The sequence below is a fragment of the Schistocerca americana genome, chromosome 7 (genome assembly GCF_021461395.2).
Source record: "Schistocerca americana isolate TAMUIC-IGC-003095 chromosome 7, iqSchAmer2.1, whole genome shotgun sequence".
Lineage (NCBI taxonomy): Eukaryota > Metazoa > Arthropoda > Insecta > Orthoptera > Acrididae > Schistocerca > Schistocerca americana.
Window position 1 is genome coordinate 120,403,819 of NC_060125.1, and position 21,685 is coordinate 120,425,503.

Sequence of the window (21,685 nt, forward strand, 5' to 3'; positions counted from 1 at the left end):
TACATTGGTAATAAAAGAATCTTTGTTCTAAAAAACATAACATTATACACCCTAGTTTTCTACACATACAACATCAACATTTATCTCTTTTCTATATACAACCCACACTTGTGCTATTGATCGTACCTGTCGTCCCTCATACAAAACATGAAAGTGTAAAAAAAAAAAAAAAAAAAAGGAATAAGAAACAATCTATACAACTCATAATTACAATATAAAATAGTAGACTACTCTAACAACCTATCACAGTGAAAATGTTAGAAACTATTGATTCTAAAACTACAATATACAATGAACCTTTGTGCTTGTGACAGACTGAAATTAATACCCCTTGAAAGTGTTCTAACAAAAAAATAAGAAATAATCTACACAGCTCTCAATTACCTACCACATGTTATTAAATATTAAACTACTTTAACATCCTAACACAATAAACATTTTAGAAACTGATGACTCTAAATCTACAACATACAATGCACATTTGTGCTTGTGACAGACTGAAATTAGTATCTCTTTATATATTTTACCTTTTTATTATATATAACAACATTTCTAGGACATGTATGTACTATCTACATGATGTCAGATCCTGACCTGCCATCGAGGTTCATCCAAATCAAACAATAACACAATAATGTTTTAGTTATGGATCGGTAGCATCCCCTTTACAGGAGTGTGCGCATTGATCACACTACTCTACTACTCTCACTCATCAGACATCACATTTTCCTTCTCATTCAATCCATTAATACACTAACAGAATAGGTCTAGAAGTCAGCTAACCTTAACACCACCACACTCACGACAACATACCATACCTTTGCTCCCTTATACTCAAACACATAACACATTAAGCTGTTTCGGAGATAGCTTTCCAGTCTCCGAATTCGTCCTTTCACTCTGACACCTCTCTCCATCGGCTTACCACTGCATTCACTTTACCGATTATTCATCCTGCTAAATATCAACTTAGAATTGCGACATTTCATCTAAGAACAAAAAATACACAAATTATTCATCCTGCAAAATAACTGTACACATTCTTGGTACCGTTTTGATTAGTTATACTGGTACCAGGCTTCAACAACAACAACAACAAAAATTATTTTTTTCATATAGCAAATGTTATGGTAAGAATTAGATTTACACTTATATTACATCTTACGTCAGTATTCCACAACGTTCACCATCTGGATCTCATACTCCCTTTATGTCCTTTCACATTGTGCAGTTGTCCTCATCTCTTCATTCGTATTTCGGCTCTCCGTCCGTCGATTACTCCATCATCTCCTGGTCTTCCTTCGCCATTCGCATCAATCTCGATTGCAGCATACACAGGCCTCTCTGTAACATACCTATAAGACATCTCCACATTATTGGTTCTACTCACCTTTAATTACCAGTGTTTCATCACGTCGAATCTCTCTTTATTAATCACACTGCTTCACGTCGCTTCTCTCCTTAAATATCACCTTTTATCCACTACTATTTATCACGTCGCTTCTCTATCTACCATCTTTATCCGCTCATTAATCATCACGTCGTTTCTGCTTGATCCTTATTCATATGACAAAAAATACGTACATACACCACTCTGTCGACTCCTGTTCATGACTCATTCGACCAGTCTATTCCGTCATACCTCCTGACATCCCGCCTGAAAATTTTTGTGTTCGATTTGACCCTGCACAACGTTACACACCACAAATAAATACACTGACTCTCTACCATAAATTGCCTACTTTCGATCTATCCTTAACTTTTCCATAATTTGATGTTAGAAATGTGATGAAGCCCACGAGATTGTTTTCCCTTGATCGTCTCAATCAGTACAGCATTTTCATGGACAATCCGCCTCACTCTGAATGGTCCACTATACACAGCAAAGAATTTGCTAGTTAGGAATCTGTGCTTACATGGAGAGATGTACGGCACAAGTGTTAGAAACTTTGGTGCTAGTGGCCTCTTTCCCCAACACCAGATTCCGAACAACCATACGCAGCATCTCATTATAACTGTCACCACGACGATGACATACTATATGTCAGATGGCATCTAACTTAAAAACTTCGATCACATTACTGATGTTACCTGTAACAGTAAAAAGTACCCTATTCCATACATATCACAATGCTGACTTTTTACATTACGTGTTAAGTACCTGCAATAGTCAAATCGCACTAATTAAACTGGACTCATTGGCGTTATTACATAACATTTTTAGCAATTGGTTTTTGGGGAAACAGTCCTTTTACTTTAGTGTTCCAAAGAAAATTTGCAAGTTTTGCTCGGAGAGACCAGCCTAACAGATGCCGTTACTGGTATTTTTTTTTCTGTGATCAGAAGTATGGTATTTGTATTCCTACATATCAGTAGAGTATGTCTGCTACATAGACAATTTTCAGTGACAGCGGCGTTTTAAAGCAAGATGCTAAGGGCTGATATGTTGATATGTTGGATCCATCAATCTATTACGAAAAGAAAGAAATGCCAGGATTCCATGCTCTCCTGTCATTCTGATAGTTTCTGCCGTTCCTATCCTCGACTCTGTCTGACCTATGAGTCGTGTCTCCGTTCACAATATTGCTCTCATTACCCAATTTTTGTAACAAGTGCTGAAATGACGCAGAATCGTCTACGCCTCTGCCTGCTATCGCTATATCTCTGCGCAATCTCACTGGCAACTTCGTTATACCGATTCTAATGAGCTCCCCAGTTTCGTATGGCACATCCAAATACCTATTTCGTCTCAGCATTTCCTGATAGCTCGACACTGGATCTCTTATACCACCTTCGTTACAATTTGGCATCATCAATATGCTTTGCTTAATCTGGTCCTGCTTACTTTTCGACCAGAATTCATTTAAAAACCTGTCACAAAATATCTTGTAGCTACTACAGTCTTTAACAACTTCCTACATTTTCGCTCTAGCCTCGTCCATCAAATGGTTACACTCAATCTTCATTTTGAGGAGCGGTCCCCACGATGAAAGTAATGAATCTTGAAATTGAGACAGCCACAGGCATGGATGTTGGTAATTATAAGGATCCGGAAAACAAGTGTACGTTTGTACCGACACGAAGTTCCTCCTACATTCTTCTTCCGCATTTATGTTTTCCGACCTTGGACTATACCCAGTTGGGTTTGCCACCTGTTTTGTCCGACACAACCGTTCTTCTAACTCTCTGAGTTCGTCTTCCTCTTTCTGCCTATTTTCGTTTTTTGAATTTATCTCCCTCTCCCTCTGCGGTCTACCTGGTGGTGTTTCACCTTCGCTTCTGCACGCTAATTGCAACTGTGCTAGTTCTTCCCTATGTTTCCTATTTGTTTCTAATTGCGCCTCTTTAAGCTGTAATAGTGATTGTATCTCCCCCTGGTTGGCATAAGCCTCTCGCTGCGTACTGTCAGAGCCTGTCTCGCCTCTTATACTGATCTTTTCTACATCTGCACTAATCGTATTCATTCTGACCACTATCTCTTTGATTCACTCATCTGGCAACACGTCCCTACGTTCTGTAGTATCATTCTCTATTGCAAAAATTCGTACCTCCAAATTATTGGCTTTTTCTTTCACGGCGTCACATACTTGCTTCAACGCACCCAGATTCTTCTCCCCCTCATCTAACCGATTATTAACTACGGGCAGACGCTCATCGGTAACTGAGTGTAGCTTCCTCACTGCCTCTTTATTTCCCTTATCCATTGCCTCCAATCTTTCCTTATTTGCTTCCAATCTTTCCTTAGTCTCCCTATCTCTCTCCTTATTATCTCTATCCATCGCTTCCAATCTTTCCTCATTTGCGTCCAATCTTTCCTTACTATCTTTATCCATCGCTTCGAATATTTCCTTAATCTCCCTATCTCTCTCCTTATTATCTCTATCCATCCTCTGTAAAAACTGCTATAGCACATTGTCATTTGCTACTTTCGGTGTGCTCACATTGTTTGCATGAGAAACCGTCGCTTCGCTAAGGGTAGATGCACTTTCACTGCATACCTGACCTAGTCCCGGCTCGCCCACGCCGTCGGGAAAAACCCCCATTTGTGGACAAAGCCCGCCGCATAAAAGATCACCTAGCCGCGGTCCGGTGAACAATTCAGCCCCTTCCGAGTGTTTGCCGTTCTCGCTCATTATCCCATGGTCGACAGCTACTTCCTGCTGCACTGCTACGTTCACCCCAGAATCGCTATTCTCCATGGTGTCTACACTTTTCGACTGCGACCTAGTTACTACGGACATTACGCAAAAAAAAAAAAAAAAATATACAACGATCTTCCAGCCTTGGACGACGTAGCAAGCGATTACATAAAAAAATAAGAGATCCTCACCAATCCAGAAAGAAATTGCAAACAAAAAGAATTTTACTTCTTAGCGCTATCACAATACATTCCATAAAAAAAAAATCTTAACAGCAAACCCTAACAGCAGAATCCTGGCAGAGTCGAAATTATGAGAGGCACCCACATGCCTTGCTCATACTATGCCATCAAGCAGTCACGCCTGCAAGATGAGTGGTCTGCCAAGTGAGTGGATTCATTCTTATTTATCGAGTAACATGAACTCTCGTACTCACAATTAAGTCACAAATTAACCTCCTGTATGAATAATACGCAACAGAAATGCACATCTATAATTAATTTACAGAACTCTGACTGTTCACTACGCACTGGCAATACCACATTTTCTTTTTTCTTTTATTTAACGGCTTTTATCAACAAGGGCCACTGCACTGAATATGGATGGCGCACACATTATAAATTCGGGACATCATGACAACATACAATTCAAAGGAAAAGTCCACCAATCTTTTTCTTTTCACTATCTTATTTATTCCGATGAATTCTATAGCCTAAACACACAAATTCTATAACCTGCAACAATAATACATGAGAAATTCCGCCCAGTGGGCATGGCTTTATATTGGTGAGTCTCTACCTTATGGTCTCGTAATTATTTAACGCTACAGTGCACTTTCTGGATAGGATGGTGGACCTTTTATTATATCTCACACTTCGACTCTCACAATCATCATCACAAAACTTTCCTCCAGACTGAGTGGTACAGAAGGAACAAGCATAGCCCACTACCTCTAAAACTACCTAGCTACTCTCCCATGCAAACCACACATACTTAAATTACATGACATACACCACACTACAAAATGGAATACAACACAGGGAATAGTCACAACATTATAACTTTCTGCTTTCCCACTTCAATTGGTATTTCTCCCAGTTTCACACGACACTGCCCACTTTGTAATTCTACTTTCCTACTATGAACTCTGGAGATATGTGCATGTCTTCCTCTGCAATGCAAGCCAAGTGGCGTTGCTGGATAGACGGCTGACTCACCTTGCTTCTCTCTCAGAGTTTGAATCAAGCGTCACACGGGATCATATCACGCAAAGTAATATCAAGAACATATTCATCACACACGCTAGTCCTCAACTGATACCATGGACGAGTACTTCTCTTTATCCTTTGTCTCATACACAGATTGAGACTCACACAGTACTCACCACGTGGAAGTACTCGTCCTCAATTTCAAGTCCTGCACACGCCATTTCTTAAATATTTCAACTTATGGTACACACGCTATTTCTTAAATATTTCAACTTATTGTACACACGCTAGTAATTCAGCTTAACTTAAGCACACGGAAGTATTTCAGCTTATTGCTACACGTGGTTTCATTGTGACCGTTGGTCACTTCCGAAGATTACTACGATCCCATTAATATTACCTGCCTGACATTTAATTCTCCCCACAAAAGTTCCTGAAATAGAGAAATTATTATTTCTAACTACTCTTAAATATTCCACATGCATACCATGTCTCCACTCTTTTGTCTTTACGGAGCACACCTAAGACAGGTCTTAACAGCACAAGATCCAGCGGCAGAGTGCTGAAACATGGCCGTTCTCCAGGTCCTCTCGCACCTCTGCTGAAGTGGGGGAGCACCTTGCTACCGTATTGGTCAGCCACATTTCAGGCGCTCAAAGCTCTGGTAAAATTTCATCTCTTTGGTCCCACCAAAGGTGACCAAAGGATCGTCTCAAAGATGATCATATATTCACATTCACTATCTGCAGTTAGCAGACGACCATACATTCATTCATTTCACAGATCTCACCAAACTGGATGTAGGGATTTATTTTGTGGGAGTTCACATCCGATCAATTAAATAAATAAATTGTCATTCTTTCCCACACTGGTATCTGGCTTCGCTGTATTAATTGAAATTGAGTTATTTTACAAAAAAAATTGTGTTGTTCTGACAAAAATAATGAAGTATGTTGTACCTATTTTCAATGTCGGGCAGTACTGTACCCTTTCACCACAACTGATACTGTCCATACTCAAAACTCATGGTTTTTCGAGGTTTTCTCAGGAACCGCTCATCAACAAATGGTGCTTTTATAATCTAGCCAACGACCATCCTCTACCACACCTAGAACCACAGATTTGCTCAATTGGCCTGAGCAGGATGAAGTGTGCAATGTTTAAAATATGTACTGTACTGTAGAGCAGCTACAGGACGTTAGTTCTTCCAGTAAGTGTAGAAACGGTCGCTAGCCCAAGGTCTATCCAAAATCCTGGATCCCTTATCTCTATGACCAATAGAACTCGCTGCTTTTTGGGACATGTTGGCATGGACCAATAAGCGTGAAAGCTGTGTGAATTTACATGCTGAAATATTTAATATGTATCTTCATGGCTTCTGCGAAGTGTGAGAAGTCTCTCGTATAATAGGATAAATGATACATACTCTTATTCATTTTCGAGATATTTCGACGCTTACATTGTCTTTGGAGGTGATACATCTTTCATTGTTACCGTCCTTGGTCGCCCCTTGTGAGGGTACGTACAAAAACCGCTTGTCGTTCTTCAGCCTCTTCTACAGGACATTAACTGGATCCCGTTTATTTGCAGTAATTACGTTTCTAGAGATACGTTCACTTCACTCTCTTCTCGCAACGTGACACATACTTTAAAACTGACAGTCATGTTTTATAGAAGGAAAGTAGCATGATGGAAACACAGTGATAATCGATATCAGAGATATTTCGTAATAAATACCTTATTTCTTCCGAAAATGGAATTTATTATTCCTTACTTGCTTGAAAAAATCATATTGTGAATGTGTGGTGGAACTTTCACCAACTGCGACATGGTCGTGTATACAAACAGTGATCCAATACTGTCAAATGTTTTTTATTTCAGTCTTTGATCACAATGTGAATTCTTTAGACGATGAACGGTTTCAGTACGTAATGACCATCCTCAGATCTTTTTTACACCATGTCCTAAAGTGATGTTTTGGCCTTAAAACCTTAGGACATGGTGTACAAAAAATCTGAGGATGGTCATTACGGACTGAAACAGGTCATTTGATGGAACTTTCATTAGGTGTTGGTGTAGTTCATTACTGGTTTCGTTTTTCTATAACGAGTCACCGATTTGTTGTTTTTGCCCCTTGTGATGCATTATCTTTGCTCCCACTCCTAAACCATCGATTAAAGAAAAAGTTAGAAGATGATACATTACGCATTTGCACAGTGTTGCAGCGTAAACAATACATTTTTTGATGTATTGTAGAATATTGTGACATTTTGATGAGAAGTGTCACAGCTGACGTAAAATAATTATTTTGAGCATTGCATCATCTTTCTTGTAGTTAACATCAACTGGGCCCCAATCATTTTTAGTATATGTGTTCGATTACCTCTTTCTAGTAATGCATGAACTTCATTGCTTTTGCATTGTTGAACTTTTTGCTGCTTTTTTATAATATTTTGATATTATAGATTAATTAAAGACTCTATTGCGTCTAAAACCAAGTGTGATACGTAAGTCGAACTTAGAACATTTTTACCACTTCAAAATCTGTTGGTGACAGTGAAAACAACCGGTGATAAAGAGATTAAAAATCTGATGCTTTTTAACAATGGAGCCATCTGTTGGGGACACTAAGCACCTGAGATGTAAAACGGGAGTTGATTTTATTTCGCGTTTTTAAGGTTTGCAGAACAGTATTCTACGTGAAACTGATGTTAGACGACTACATATTCTTATCACGGTTCTTTAATTTTGTAACCAAATTTTGATATTGATTATTTATAGGGAATATGTTATACACTCTTTTAAATATTCCATATAGAGTAATATATAGCCCTGAACAAAACTTATCAATGTGACATGATTCAGGTTGGATACCTGAAAGCGTTTTCTTATACGAGTGCTGTTACGTGTCGTATCGTTGAAGTTTTTACACCAAATATCAACGATGTGTACCTGCCTTTTCGGCGTTGGTATTTGCGTAGTTTCAGTCCCAGATTAGCTGGAAAGTTTTTGGTGTGCGAAGTCCTCTCGTGCCGAGCCCCTGGCGACGGCAGGCGGACCCATGTCCACCATGGAGGAGTCCGCGGAGCAGCCCTTGCGGCCCTCCGACTCTCCCACTGTCGCCCCTCGGGGTGAATCGCGTCTGACTCGCCGCTCACCCCAGCTTCCAGTCGCGTGTGATGTTCCGCCCACCTCGCAGCGGACGAAGGATCGCTTGAATCGCGCCAACCACCAGAAATCGCCGATGGATACCACCAGCACTGAAACCGATCCGCGTGAAGACTGTCCACCGTCCCGTGTCAGGGTCCGTTCTTCCGTGTGGTCGTCGTCCGATGACTCACCTGACCGCTTAGTGATTGATCTTTCTCGCAGTGAGGCGGCGAACACATCGGCTCTGTCTGGCCACCATCCGGCTGTACCTGTGAGTGCACCTCTTCCTACGCTGTCCCGCCACCGTGGCGAGTCTTCTGCATACCCTGACCCAGTCAGACAGTCATCTGGCCGTCGCTCCAGACGCTCCTCCGGACACGCGGGCTGTGGTGACAGCGGATCGTGTTCCAAATCCCCCCTCCCGGGGGATGCCGCACCGGATGGTCCTGTGGATGCTCCTGACCCTCCTTCTCAAGAGATCCCGTCAAGCCCTCCAAAGAAAGAGAAGATACTCCTCATTGTGGTATACTAATTATACAAAACTGAACACTGAGCTCCAGCGGCTCATCTTCGGCCAATTGCTAGCTGTTTACCAAAAAGATCATGTGAAATACCTGATTGACAGTAGGGGCAACTATCTTACCACTATCGTCTTTGTCAAATGAAAGACAATGCCTTACTTTACCCACCAGACGTCGGGTAATAGCCGAACGGAAATCGTAATCAAGGACATCAACGACGACACAAGAGGTTACGGCAGAGGAGGTCAAGGGCGAACTGCTTCGACTCCATTTCGAAGATCCTTTGGTCCACCAGTATAGCAAGAGGGATCCTGAGACCCAGGTGTTGATCCCCTGCCCTACCCACGTCGTCTCCTATTCCTGGAGGGAGGACATAGAGCGGATTTATCAAATCCGGTATCTTCTGTACACGAAAATTCTGACTGAATGGTACAAGGGCCTTAACAGGCCAGCCATCTGTTGCAAATACCAACGTTTATGACGTACTGTGCATTACTGCTCCCTGCTGTTGCAGTGTGTTAAGGGGCTCCGGAACGCCCTATACTTGCAATGTTAAAATAACGCTTATAAATTACATCTTTCCTCACAAAGTATTTGAGGTAGGAAGTTGAACTTTTTACAGTTTATTTATTGGAATATGGGCTACAACTTAACACAGGGATTTTACAAAATTTTAGTTCAGTTATTAAAGATGATTTTTTTTCAATTGTAATGAAAATTCACAACATTTTTTTGCAATTTCTTATTTATGTATTCAAAAATATGCAGTTTTTTGGAAAAAGGCTGTGTTAAATTATGCAGAAGGTACTGTGTAACATTTACTGAAAGTTTGAAACAAATATGTTTGGAAGATCCTTAGAAAACATGTAATTAGTATGAGAAAATAAAAGTTTTGGGAATCGAGCGACAAAGATTGGATTAACTTTTTAGTGCATTCCAGGTCCATAGGATGGATTATCTTCATCCTCTGCAAACTCCTCCTCCAGCTTCCTCTTGTTCCTCCTCCTATTTACTCTTGCTTGTATTTAGAGACTCTTTACGGCCCTGTCTGCAGCCCGAAGGCATTCCTTGTCTAAAGCAAGCATCGCTCGTTGTTGTGTTCGTAGATTTTGCTACCATTTTCTTCAGTTGCAGTTACTGCAACACTGTTCCAAAAGGTGGTCATGTATGAACACTTATCACATTTCAGTTGTATTTCACGAGCAAGTCCTACGTGCTTTATTATGGAGAGTTTCAGACCAACTGCACTACAATGAATTCATCTTACACAGTTTGAAAAAATTCCTTTGAGAACCGACATATCAAATATTTCATTCACATCCAATTCGCCCATAAAACATTCATAGTTTTCACTCATTGAACCAAGCTTCTTCTGTGAAGTATTTTCTTTCCCACTTTGACTGCTATGGGCAGGTGTACTTGAGAGGTTAGGTTCACTCACTTGGTTATCGTCTTTATTGTTTACAGTAATAACACATACCTTTCTTTGGCTTTCCAACATTTCTCCTTTTCTTAAAAGCCTTCAGAGGATTTCTAATAACTTTACTTTTACTCATTATTATACTTCAACAAAACAGAGACTCAAGAAACAGAATTAATTACGAATATTTTCGAGATAACGACAGAGTAAATAAACATGAAACAATCGACAATCACACCAGCGATATATATTGAACCATCACAGGTTAGCCACAACACATACTTTATCTCACATCACTAAAATGTACCTGATGAACACGGACGTTAATAATAACACCATTTGACAGCAGTTTAACAGCGCCACAGTGGGTCACGCCCATGTAGAACACATTTCAAAAAAAATTTAAAAATAGTTGTAGTCTTCGGAATTGAATAAATTATATATCTATTAAAAGGTAATAGTCTGCAGATTCAGAAAACGCAAAAAAGTAAAAATTGAACTTTTCATGATTTTGAGCCTTTCCGGAGCCCCTTAGTGAACTGCACACTCCCAGCTTTGGAGAAACCCACCTGCAGGTGTCTGGACACGTCTCATGAACCCCACCACATGGCATCCTGGAGGGGGTGCCCTGTTTACCAGAAGGCACTGAAGTCTTCTTGTTCTCCCAAAAAGAAACCAAAAACAAATCGACCTCCTCCACTGCAATGGAAAACGACCAACTATCCTGTTTTGTGGGTCCAGCCTGATGCACCGCCCTCAGCTGCCACTCTGGCACCAGTCACTCAGATGGTTCTATGGCTCCTGGGCACCTTTCTTCCCAGACTCCCATGACATCCTTTGCTGCTGCAGCTCGGTCTCGTCCTCATTGCCCATCTTCTGTGACGGCTTCTACTGCTCACCGACTACAGGAGCCAGCTGCAACTCCCCCCCCCCCCCCCCAGTACATCTGTGGCTCTATCCCAGCCCTCTACCCCTACCTCCACTCTGCCTATTACTACACCGGCACCTGCCTGCCACAGGGGCAAGCAGACCAACCAGGACCCTCCCCCAGTGGTGGAGGCTGATGCGTCCATTCGGGCGCACATACTCGAAATCCTCCAGGTCATCTCCTTTCTCATGAAACCACACATCTGGGTTGTTATTCGTAACATTGCATAAAAAATCCGTCGGTCAGAGGATGGGATCTCCTAGGTCATCGCCCTAGTGGATGGGCTTAGTCAGATATTTTTGTATTGCCGAATCGACCAGCACGCCACCACCACCAGCCCCCTCAGGATCATGTCACCTGCATTTTTAGTAGCAGTGGCATAAACAGATGAAGATAGAGTTGAACCCCTTCCTCCATGACCATCATGTGGATGTTTTACTGGTGACAGAAACACACCTTAAACCGGCAGATGTTTTCCACCTTCGCAACACGGTGTCTTAGTGCTCTTACCTCCTTGACTGCCATGGTGGAGGCATGGTAGTGTTCCTCAACAGAGCTCTTGTCCATACCCAAGAGACTCTCCAGCCAATGGAACACATAGAGGCCACAGCAGCTACCATCTCCACATGCCTTGGTGCTATTACCTTTGCAGCAGCGTATTTGAGCCCAAACAAGCTTGAAGCAGACCTCCGCACATTGGCATTCTTCAACAGGCTCATCGTTGGGGCGCATCGCAATGCCAAATACCCAGCTTGGGATTCTCGGGTCTCTAACCCCAGATGTCGGCTCCTCCTTGACCTGCAGGATACTTCAGCGCTATTGGTCTATGGCCCGCATGTACCTACCCATATCGCAGTCCGTTCGAACTGCCAACCAGGCGTTCTGGATGTGGCCATCTTCAAAAACATCACCACTCAGTTTTCACTGGAAGTTCTCCATGAACTGGACTCTGGCTATGAGCCAGTACTCTTGCACGACACCAATGCTGTCCTTTCATTCGATGTTCGTTCCACTGTGACCCTCACCAATTGGGACAAGTTTGCTAGGGTACTTAATAACACCACTCTACACGACCTCGATTGGACAACACCGGCCAATATAGTCCGTACCGCCAAAATACAGAGAGCAGTGAAACCCTCCACCTCGGGATTTAACCCCCCAGGACGATTTGCCTCCCCTGTTGAGGGGGCTGAAGGTGGAAGCAGTTTCACAATCCTCAGGACAAACGCCAAATGAGATGCCTCCAGCATGAATTGTGCCACCGGCTCACTGACTGGCGGTCCGAACATTGGGAGGACAGGATGTCCGCTTTCCTCCTCCACCATAAGTCTGGCTGGGGTGTCATTCACACGCTGTGGTTTACTATGCCAGCGATTACCCATTATATTCGCACAGTAGTGGGCTTGTCATATGATACCCTCCAAATTGTGGAAATGCAGGCGGATGCATTTGAGGCCCAAAACCGCCCCCTTGTCCAAGACCTTTCTCCGGACGAACTACAGGACGAACATGAAGTCCTGGCAGCTGTTGCTGCTTTCTGCAACTGCCCACCCCAGTCTGCCCCCTCCTTACATCCATGGCAGCACATCGTTCAAGGTAAATGTGGCTGGTCGGCCTTTGGATTGGACTGAATTTTAAATGAACATCTTTGCCACTTTCCCTGGAAGCCACTCATCTTGTTCATCAAGATTTTAAACTGTTGTCTCACGTCTGGCCTTTTCCCCCCTCAGTGGAAACAAGCCAAGTTGATTGTGATCTCCAAGAGGTTCAAGGGCCCTACAGTCCCCAGCAACAACAGGCCCATCAGCCTCCTAAATACTATGGCGAAAGTCTCCCCTCAGTGGAAACAAGCCAAGCTGACTGCATTCCCCAAGAGGTTCAAGGACCCTATGGTCCACACCAGCAACAGGCCCATCAGCCTCGTAAATACTATGGTGAAAGTCCTTGAATCCTTGATCCTTCACCGGCTTTTCCAACTGGCGGCTGCTGGGACGATCCGTCCTGAACAGTTTGGATTCACTTTGCATGTGTCTGTCGAACTTCAGGTCCTACGGATCACGTCAGCAATGGCTTCAACACCGCCAAGCCGACAGATTCCGTTTTTCTGGACTTGCAGAACGCCTGCGACCAGATCTGGCAAGACACCCTAGTACACAAGATGCTGACACAGACCCCATACCAGAAGTTTGTGTAAAGATTGTGGATGACTTCCACCACAGTAGTACTTTCCTGGTGGCTCAACGGGGGATGCATTCTGGCATTTGCCAATTGTCGGCAGGCACTCCACAAGGGTCGGTATTATCTCCCATCCTTTTTAATATGTATGTAAATGATATGCCAGTCATCCCCGAGTGCCACCTAGCACAATATGCTGACGACACAGCACTATATACCACTGGACGCATTACTGTCGCCGTCGTCGCCCGCCTCCAGCGACAGGTGGAGGCCATCATCACCTGGTGCCATACAAACAAAATAGCTCTCAATTCCGCCAAAACTACGGCAGTCTATTTCACGAAACGGCACCCAGTCCTCCGCCACAGTATTTCGATTGCAGGCGTGCAGTTACCCTGGTCCCCAACAACCACCTATCTCGGGGTCCAGATGGACCGCAAGTTGCTCTTCCACTGTCATACGGAGTATGTTGCCAACAAGGGGCAAAAGCTGACCAGGTTTTTGTACCCACTCTTCTGCTGTAGGGAACTTAACCTGCATGCCAAGCTCTGCATCTACCGAACAGTTATCCTGCCTGTCCTCACGTATGGCTCTGCTGCATGGGCCACGATTAGTGTCACCAGGATGCGGACGTTGTAGTGCCTGCAGAACAAGGTGCTAGGTGGAGCCTGCACGCCACGTCACTCGCGAGAATTGTCACTCTCCACGAGGAAGCGGATATCGTCCCCCTCAAGACGACCATACACAACAATGCGCAGCTGCTCTATGGGAAAGTGGTTGCCCTGTGGGACACTGTCCATGGGGTATGCCTCGTTGGGACCTCACTTCCACATCGACATCCGGTTCCCCTAACCATCCAAGAGGAATCACATTCCGATCATGGATAACGATAGGCCTGGCACGCCCACCACCAATGCATCCTTTGCTGGACTAGCCCCCATTCTACATCCAACACTTTTCCATCCTACCTGCCCACGTTAGGCTGAATTTTTCTGCCTGACTCATGTAGTACTGTCACTGTCGAAGGGTGGTACGGGACTCCAAGTCCTACCGCCACACCTCCAAAGTATATTACAGTAATGCAGTGTCACTGCCCTGTGGATAAATTTACTTCCTCACCAACACAGTTAGACCGCAAAAAAGCGGTGATGCTTTAGTGTAACATCACAAAAAAAAAAAAAACAATGTGACTGGTGAGTCAGCCCATAAGCGATATTTCGGAAGTTAGTAATGTAAACATAGTTGTGACAATATTTGTAGTATTTTGGGCAATTCAGATGCTTTGACGTATTTTTTGATAAAAAAATACTTTGGAGATCTGTCTGCACAGAACAGGTGGGGTTATATTCCAGTAGTAATACTAGTCTCCCATTGGACGAGAGAGAGGTGTCTGAAGTACTTTTTGATAAATAATTCGGCTCATTCAGATACCTTTGGGCACAGCCCATATGGGGCTACATTTCATTTGGCTCTTTCATTTTAATACTAGGTTATAATTGGAGCAAAGGAGAGAGAAGTACACAGGAGATAAATGTCTTCCAGAACTAATGAATATATTTGTGTTGAATGTGAAGGTTGCATAATGTTTACTTCATATTTGACACTATTTTTAATACTACACTGTGATTGATTGGAGATAGGGACGATGTACACATCGAAAATAATGTAATTTGATACCATTGTTACATAGCATTTAAATATCATGCTGTAGTTGGTTGCAAAAAAGTTGCGGATTTAGTTATACTGTATGTGGTCAGTTTCCATTAACTTGGATTTTTAATACTGTACTAAGATTAGCTGGATATAAGGAGTACTGCAATGTGTGATTGCCTGGAGACGGAAGAAGGGTAGTGGATTCATAATTTTTTCCACTAATAGAATGTTACTGTCTCTGCCATCTTCCAGTTTTTATACTGCGCCATGACTACCTGGAAATAAGGAGTACTGCACTGTGATTGGATGGGGAAGGGTGAGGGAGGGTTTTTTAATATTTTCCACTAACACAGTTGCAGAATTTCTGCCATCTTGGAAAATACTGTGCTGTGATTGGCTCAAGAGAAGGGGGGAACACTGATAAGGATTACAGTGTAACTGATAAAGATAATGACATCACTTACAATGAAGATGATGTCACTGTTATAGGTCGCGGGAGAGAGGACAGTACAAAAGTGCCCCAGATAGTTGATATCCACACTACTTACAAGATGTTCGTTTAGTCATCACGTTTACTGTTTATTGGGACTGTAAATGTATCAGCTGGAGAACCTTTGGTCTGTAAACATCACAGACGCCACAGATAAACCAAAGTGGGATTGGTGTGTCGGTTTGCAAAGTTGTACCTGCGTCTCATTGATGACCAAAGCAGGCTTGTATGGACCAAAATCGGGAAGATGATGCAGTGTCAGGTCTACAACAGTTACATTCATGAATACGTCAGTAACGTGAAGCATACATTACTTCAGTCCAGCTCATTAAATGCCCCTTATCATTTATTGTTTCTCACATCCAGTATTGAGATTTGGCTTCAGTATGTAAGATATAATAGTTGCATTAACTTTGTTTCTTATATTTGTAGGCTAAAACTGCTTAATCAATTCAACACCCCTCTGAGTATTTGAAAGATTTTCTTATACGAGCTTAGACTATTGCATGTCTCCTTTATGTCACTGTGTCGTGGTATAGCGCATAACAACAAGTCTGACACCTTTTACAGTGGAAAGCACTATAACGCTATACACGCAGAAAATATTTAACCTAAATATACATACTTGTTCTTTGTTCCAGTGGATTTTTGGATTTTTGGTGTTGTTGCCATGTATATCTGGTGGCACAACAATGAATATGAATATGAGCTGCGTGTGGTACCCATCGCTGGACTACGCGCGTGTGGCGATGGAGTGTTCTGGGCCGTTGGTGACGAAAGTACCGACGATGCTGTCTAGCGATCTGAAATTGTTGCGTCTTACTGGGACCAGCATCACGTCGTTGGACAGCACCAGCTTCGAGGGGCGTAGCTTGGCCGAGCTCACGACCCTGTCTGTGAGCGGCGGTGCGCTGGCCAGAGTCGCGGCTAACGCCTTCTGCCCGTTGCCCGCCCTGGCGAAGCTCGACTTGTCTCTTAACCAGTGAGTGCTCGTTACTCTCCTCTAACGTGACGTTTGGTGAACCACTGTGAATCTCCTTCAATTATTATTCACTTATGGGAAACATCACCTTTGCCTTTTCTTCATTGACGGGAACATCTTTAAGCTAATATTTTTATGTTGAATCCCTCGTTTAGAGACACATTTTTTAATCTCCTTAACAGTGGAAGAAATGCAAGTAATTCGTCTTACTACAGTAATGAGATTTTACGTCAATTGTTAAAATGAGTCTCATTCAACATGTTCACCGTATGCTCGAAAGAAGTTACCGTCTCTGCACCATAGATGACGTTGACAACTAGCCAATGGAATCAATGTTAAGGACATAACTGTTATGTTAGTGAATGTAGCCTCTTTATCAATTGAAATAGATTTATAAATAACGAATGCAGAATTCTTCTAGTTATCAATAGATTTCAGATTGAAGTTCTGAGAAATTCGACTTGTAGAATATCATTTTCAGAACAAGATATCAATTTTCCGGAATAAAAAATTATGTTAATACCAGAACTTGCTACATGGACGTCGTTGACCACTTTCCACATTTTATTAGCCTTTCCAATTATACCAAATACCTTATTTACCAGTACTTTTCTTTTCAGGAAGCATCTTGAACAGTTAGTGTAGTACGTCTACATCTACTTTACCACTCGGCAACTCACACATACACACCTGGTAGAAGGTTCACTGAACGACCGTCACACCACTTACAATAAATCGCTTGTTACACAGCCCCACAGCCGCAAGTTTCAATATTTATCTGTTCCTGTAGTTTCATAGTAATATATTTCTTCAATTCCGTGCGTGTTTTTGTGTTTAAGCGGTTTAATCTCGCGATTTTATCTCCAAGTGTAAATTTAGACAATCTGTAGCGCTCTTTTAATTTTTGCTGAACAGTCAGCTACACAGTTCATTAACGCATCAGCGTCCTTTGGTGGCACGCCCGGAGGGTAGCAGGTTGCATATCTACTTTTCTGTCTGGTTTTATAGTTTACTTCTTCAGTTAGTCCTGCAAGAATATTTTGTCAGTAAATTGTCGAAGTATTCTTAACATTTTACTATCCTCCAAAATAGGTCTCGTGCTCAAATTGTTCTTCGGATCTACAACTGACAGAAAACCAAAGTAGTACGCTTTAAGATATAGAGTCATGGTATGTATATCGGAAATACAGCTTGTCTACATGACAAAAATATTGTCTTAATTGAGGTAGGATTTGAGTGTAATACAAAACTCATCTCATCATATAACAGATCCACATGAAACCAAGTTAATTTTTCGATGCAATTACCGGCCACCCGATTCGGCTGTGACAGCTGCAGAGACATTCAAACGAAACTTACGGTCAACAGCACGTAAATATGCAAATGCGACATTACTTGGAGGTGAGTCCAGCCTATCGAGTACGGAATGGGTCACCTCTCGGCTGACCGCAGCGGTATGGACAGACAGTCTTGTCAAGTAATTTCGAAAAGGCTTTGTGAAAACGGTCTTTTTCAGCTGCTAGTTTTGCAGCCCACATGCAGACCTTATAGCTACAAAGAGACTGGACCTCATCAATGGTACTGGCATGTAGACGGGATTGGTGATGACGATGTCATCATAGCGACTCTTGTTACGAAAGTTAATAATTCAGTTAAGAAGGCTAGGGAAATGGTTCTGCTAGAGAGAGCGTAGAGGATGTCTAAACACTTTGTAAATCGTACTGTGGAACAAGGACGAAAAAGATTCATCATAGTTTAACAACGAAATTCGGAAAATGCTGAGGAATCAAAGACTGTTGTGCTATCGGTTCAGAAGAGAACGCGCAAATGACGACAGGCAACATTTAATACAAATACGGACTTCTGTAAAAAGATCGCTGTGCGAAGCTTATAACAAGCACCATCCTCATGCCTTAGTTAAACATCTTGCCGAGAATCAAAGAAAATTCTAATCCTACGTAAAATCGATAAGTTGGTCTAAGGCTTCCATCCAGTCAGTTGTTGATCAGTCAGGTGTGGCAGCAAAACTTAACAAAAGTAAAGCCGAAGTTTTAAATTTTTTATTTAAGAAATCGTTCACGCAGGAGAGCTGTGAAAACATACCATCGTTTCACCATTGCACAGAGTCCCTTATGTACGACGTAGTAATAAGCATTGCGTGCGTAGAGAAAAAACTGAAAGAAAGGAAAACAAATAAATCGCAGGTCAGGATGGAATACCAGTTCGGTTATACAAAGAGAACTCTACGGCATTAGTCCCTTACTTAGGTTACATTTAGGGCGAATCTCTCCCCCATCGCAATGTCTGAGGCGACTGAAAAACAAAAAAGATCACTCCCGTATATAAGAAGAATAAAAGAACGGACCCGCAAAATTACAGACCAATATTCTTAACAACGCTTTGCTGCAGAATTCTAGAATATATTCTGAACATTAAATTTTCTAGAGACCGAAAAGCTTATGTGCTCCAATGAGCACGGGTTGAGAAAGCATCACTCGTGTGAAACTCAGCTTGCCCTTTTCTCACACGATATACTGTGAGGTATGCATGAAGGGCAACAGGTAGATTCCACATTTTTATATTTGCGTGAAGCGCTTGACGCGGTGCCCTACTGCATACTGGTTACGAAGGAACGACCATATGGAATAAATTCCCACATATGAGAGTGGCTCGAAGAATTCTTAAGCAATGGAGCCCAGTATATTGTTCTAGACGCTGGGGTGTCATGAGAAACAAGGCTGTCGCCACGGATGCCTCAAGTAAGGACCGTTGCTATTTTCTGCAAACTTAAATAACCTGGCGGGCAGGGTGGCCAACAGTCTGCGGTTGTTCCTCGATTATTCTGTGGTGTACGGCAAGGTGTCCGAGTTGAGTGAGTGTAGGAGGATAAAAGATGTCTTAGACAAAATATCTAGCTGGTGTGATGAATGCCAGCCAGCTGTAAACGAAGAAAAATTTACGTGAACGCAGATGGGTAGGTAAACAAGCCAGTAATATCCGGGTACAGTGTTATTAGTGTCGTCCTTGATACAGTCACACCTTGTAAATATCTGGGCGCAAAGTTGCAAAGCGGTATAAAATGAATCTAGCATGTGAGAACTGCGGTAGGAAACGCAGATGGTCAACTTCGGTTTATTGTGAGACTTTTAGGAAAGTGTGGTACATCTGTGAGGCAAACCACATGTAGGACACTAGCGTGTCCTATTCTTGAGTTCTGCTCGAGTGTTTGGAATCCGCACCAGTTCGAATTAGAGGAAGACATCGAAGCAATTCAGAGGCTGTTCGATTTGTTACCGTTAGGTTCCACCAAAATGCAAGTGTTACGGAGATGCTTCAGGAACTCAAATGAGAATTCCTGTCTGAAGATGACATTCTTTTCGAGGAACCCTGTTGAGACAACTCATAGAAAAGGCATTTGAAGCTGACTGACGAACGATTCTACTGCCGCCAGCATACAGTGTGCGTACGGACGGCGAAGATAAGATACGATAAATTAGGGCTCATAGGGAGGCACATAGACAATCGTCTTCCTTTCGCTCTATTTGATAGTGGCACAGAAAAGAAAATGACTAGTTGTGGAACAGGGTACCCTCCACTACACACAGCACGGTGGCTTGCGAGGTATGTATGTAGGTGCAGATGTAGAGTATCGGTCGTTACACTGTCCACCAGCGGCCGGGAAAAAAGAAGATCCCTGCAAGCCCTCAATTCTCTTATTTTGTTTCGATGATCGTATCTTCCTGTGTGGGTGGGTGTCAACAAAATATTTTCGTAATCGAACAACGCCTTTGCTCTTTCGTTTGCACCCCAGCTCGCGTATCATATCCGTGACAGTCTCTCACCTGTTTTGCAATAATGCGAAACGAGCTGCCTATCTTTGATCTTTTTCATGTCTTCCGCTAATCCTACCTGGTAAGGATTTCATACCACGTTGCAGTACTCTAACAGAGGGCGGGCACGAGTAGTGTAGTGGATTTGTTGGATCATCTAACTGTTCTGCCAATAACACATCGTCTTCAGTTCGCCGTCCCTACAAAATACAACAGTTCGAAGTCAAGTTCTTCGTAGGTCTTATCCGTAGCGATTTAGGTGAACGTGATTTATCGTGCAACAAGCTGTGGTTCAAATGGTTCAAACGGCTCTGAGCACTATACGACTTAATTTCTGAGGTCATCAGCCGCCTAGAACTTAGAACTAATTAAACCTAACTAACCTAAGGACATCACTCACATCCATGCCCGAGGCAGGATTCGAACCTGCGACCGTAGCGGTCGCTCGGCTCCAGACTGTAGCGCCTAGAACCGCAGGGCCACTCCGGCCGGCCAACAAGCTGTGATTGTCTCCTAAATCGCTTATACAGAACAGGAACATCAGAGAGCCTGTAACACTTCTTAGAGAACGCTATATATCGCACTCGATGACTTTCCGTCAATTACTACGAACTCTCACCTTTCTGACAGTAATTCACGAATCAAGTAGCACGATTGAGTCACCAAAGGCATGAATGTTTATCAGAAGACGCCAGTGAGCAACGATATCAAAAAGATTTTGGAAATCTAGAAATATGGAATCAATTTGAGATCTCCTGTCGGTGGTACTCCCTATTCCATCAGGATAAAGAGCTCGTAGTGTCGCACGAGAACGATACTTTCTGAAGACGTGTTGACTTTCAGTCAATACATCTTTTTTAAGTAATTCATACAAATCGAACACAGTATATGTTCCAAAATCGAAATGCCAGTAGTCGTGAATTATATGGGTCTGCAATCCAACTTCCTGTCTTGATATTCATGATTTGGATTTGCAGCTCCTTGTGTTGACCCTGTTTGCAGTTAAAATTGTAGGATGTGAAGTCCACCAGATATGCAAAACACCTTTTTTCTCTGTACTCAAACATGTTTCAGCACCACTGTGCCATCATCAGTGGGTTTCCGTTTTATTTATTCTGTAATGTGAACATTTTTATTAAATTATTACAAAAGTAAGTGGATGTTTAGTTCAAACAACAGTTCGTTTCTT

At 42.5% G+C, this 21,685-nt stretch overlaps 1 protein-coding gene across 1 annotated transcript in view; it reads left to right on the forward strand.

Moving 5' to 3' along the window:
• Window positions 1–13,186: 13,186 nt before the first annotated feature.
• Window positions 13,187–21,685, forward strand: part of LOC124622767 — a 38,401-nt gene continuing 29,902 nt past the window's right edge. The window contains exons 1-2 of the mRNA XM_047148558.1: window positions 13,187–13,288; window positions 16,326–16,666. Of these exons, the coding sequence (XP_047004514.1) occupies window positions 13,187–13,288; window positions 16,326–16,666 (443 nt within the window). The remainder of the gene's footprint in view (window positions 13,289–16,325; window positions 16,667–21,685) is intronic.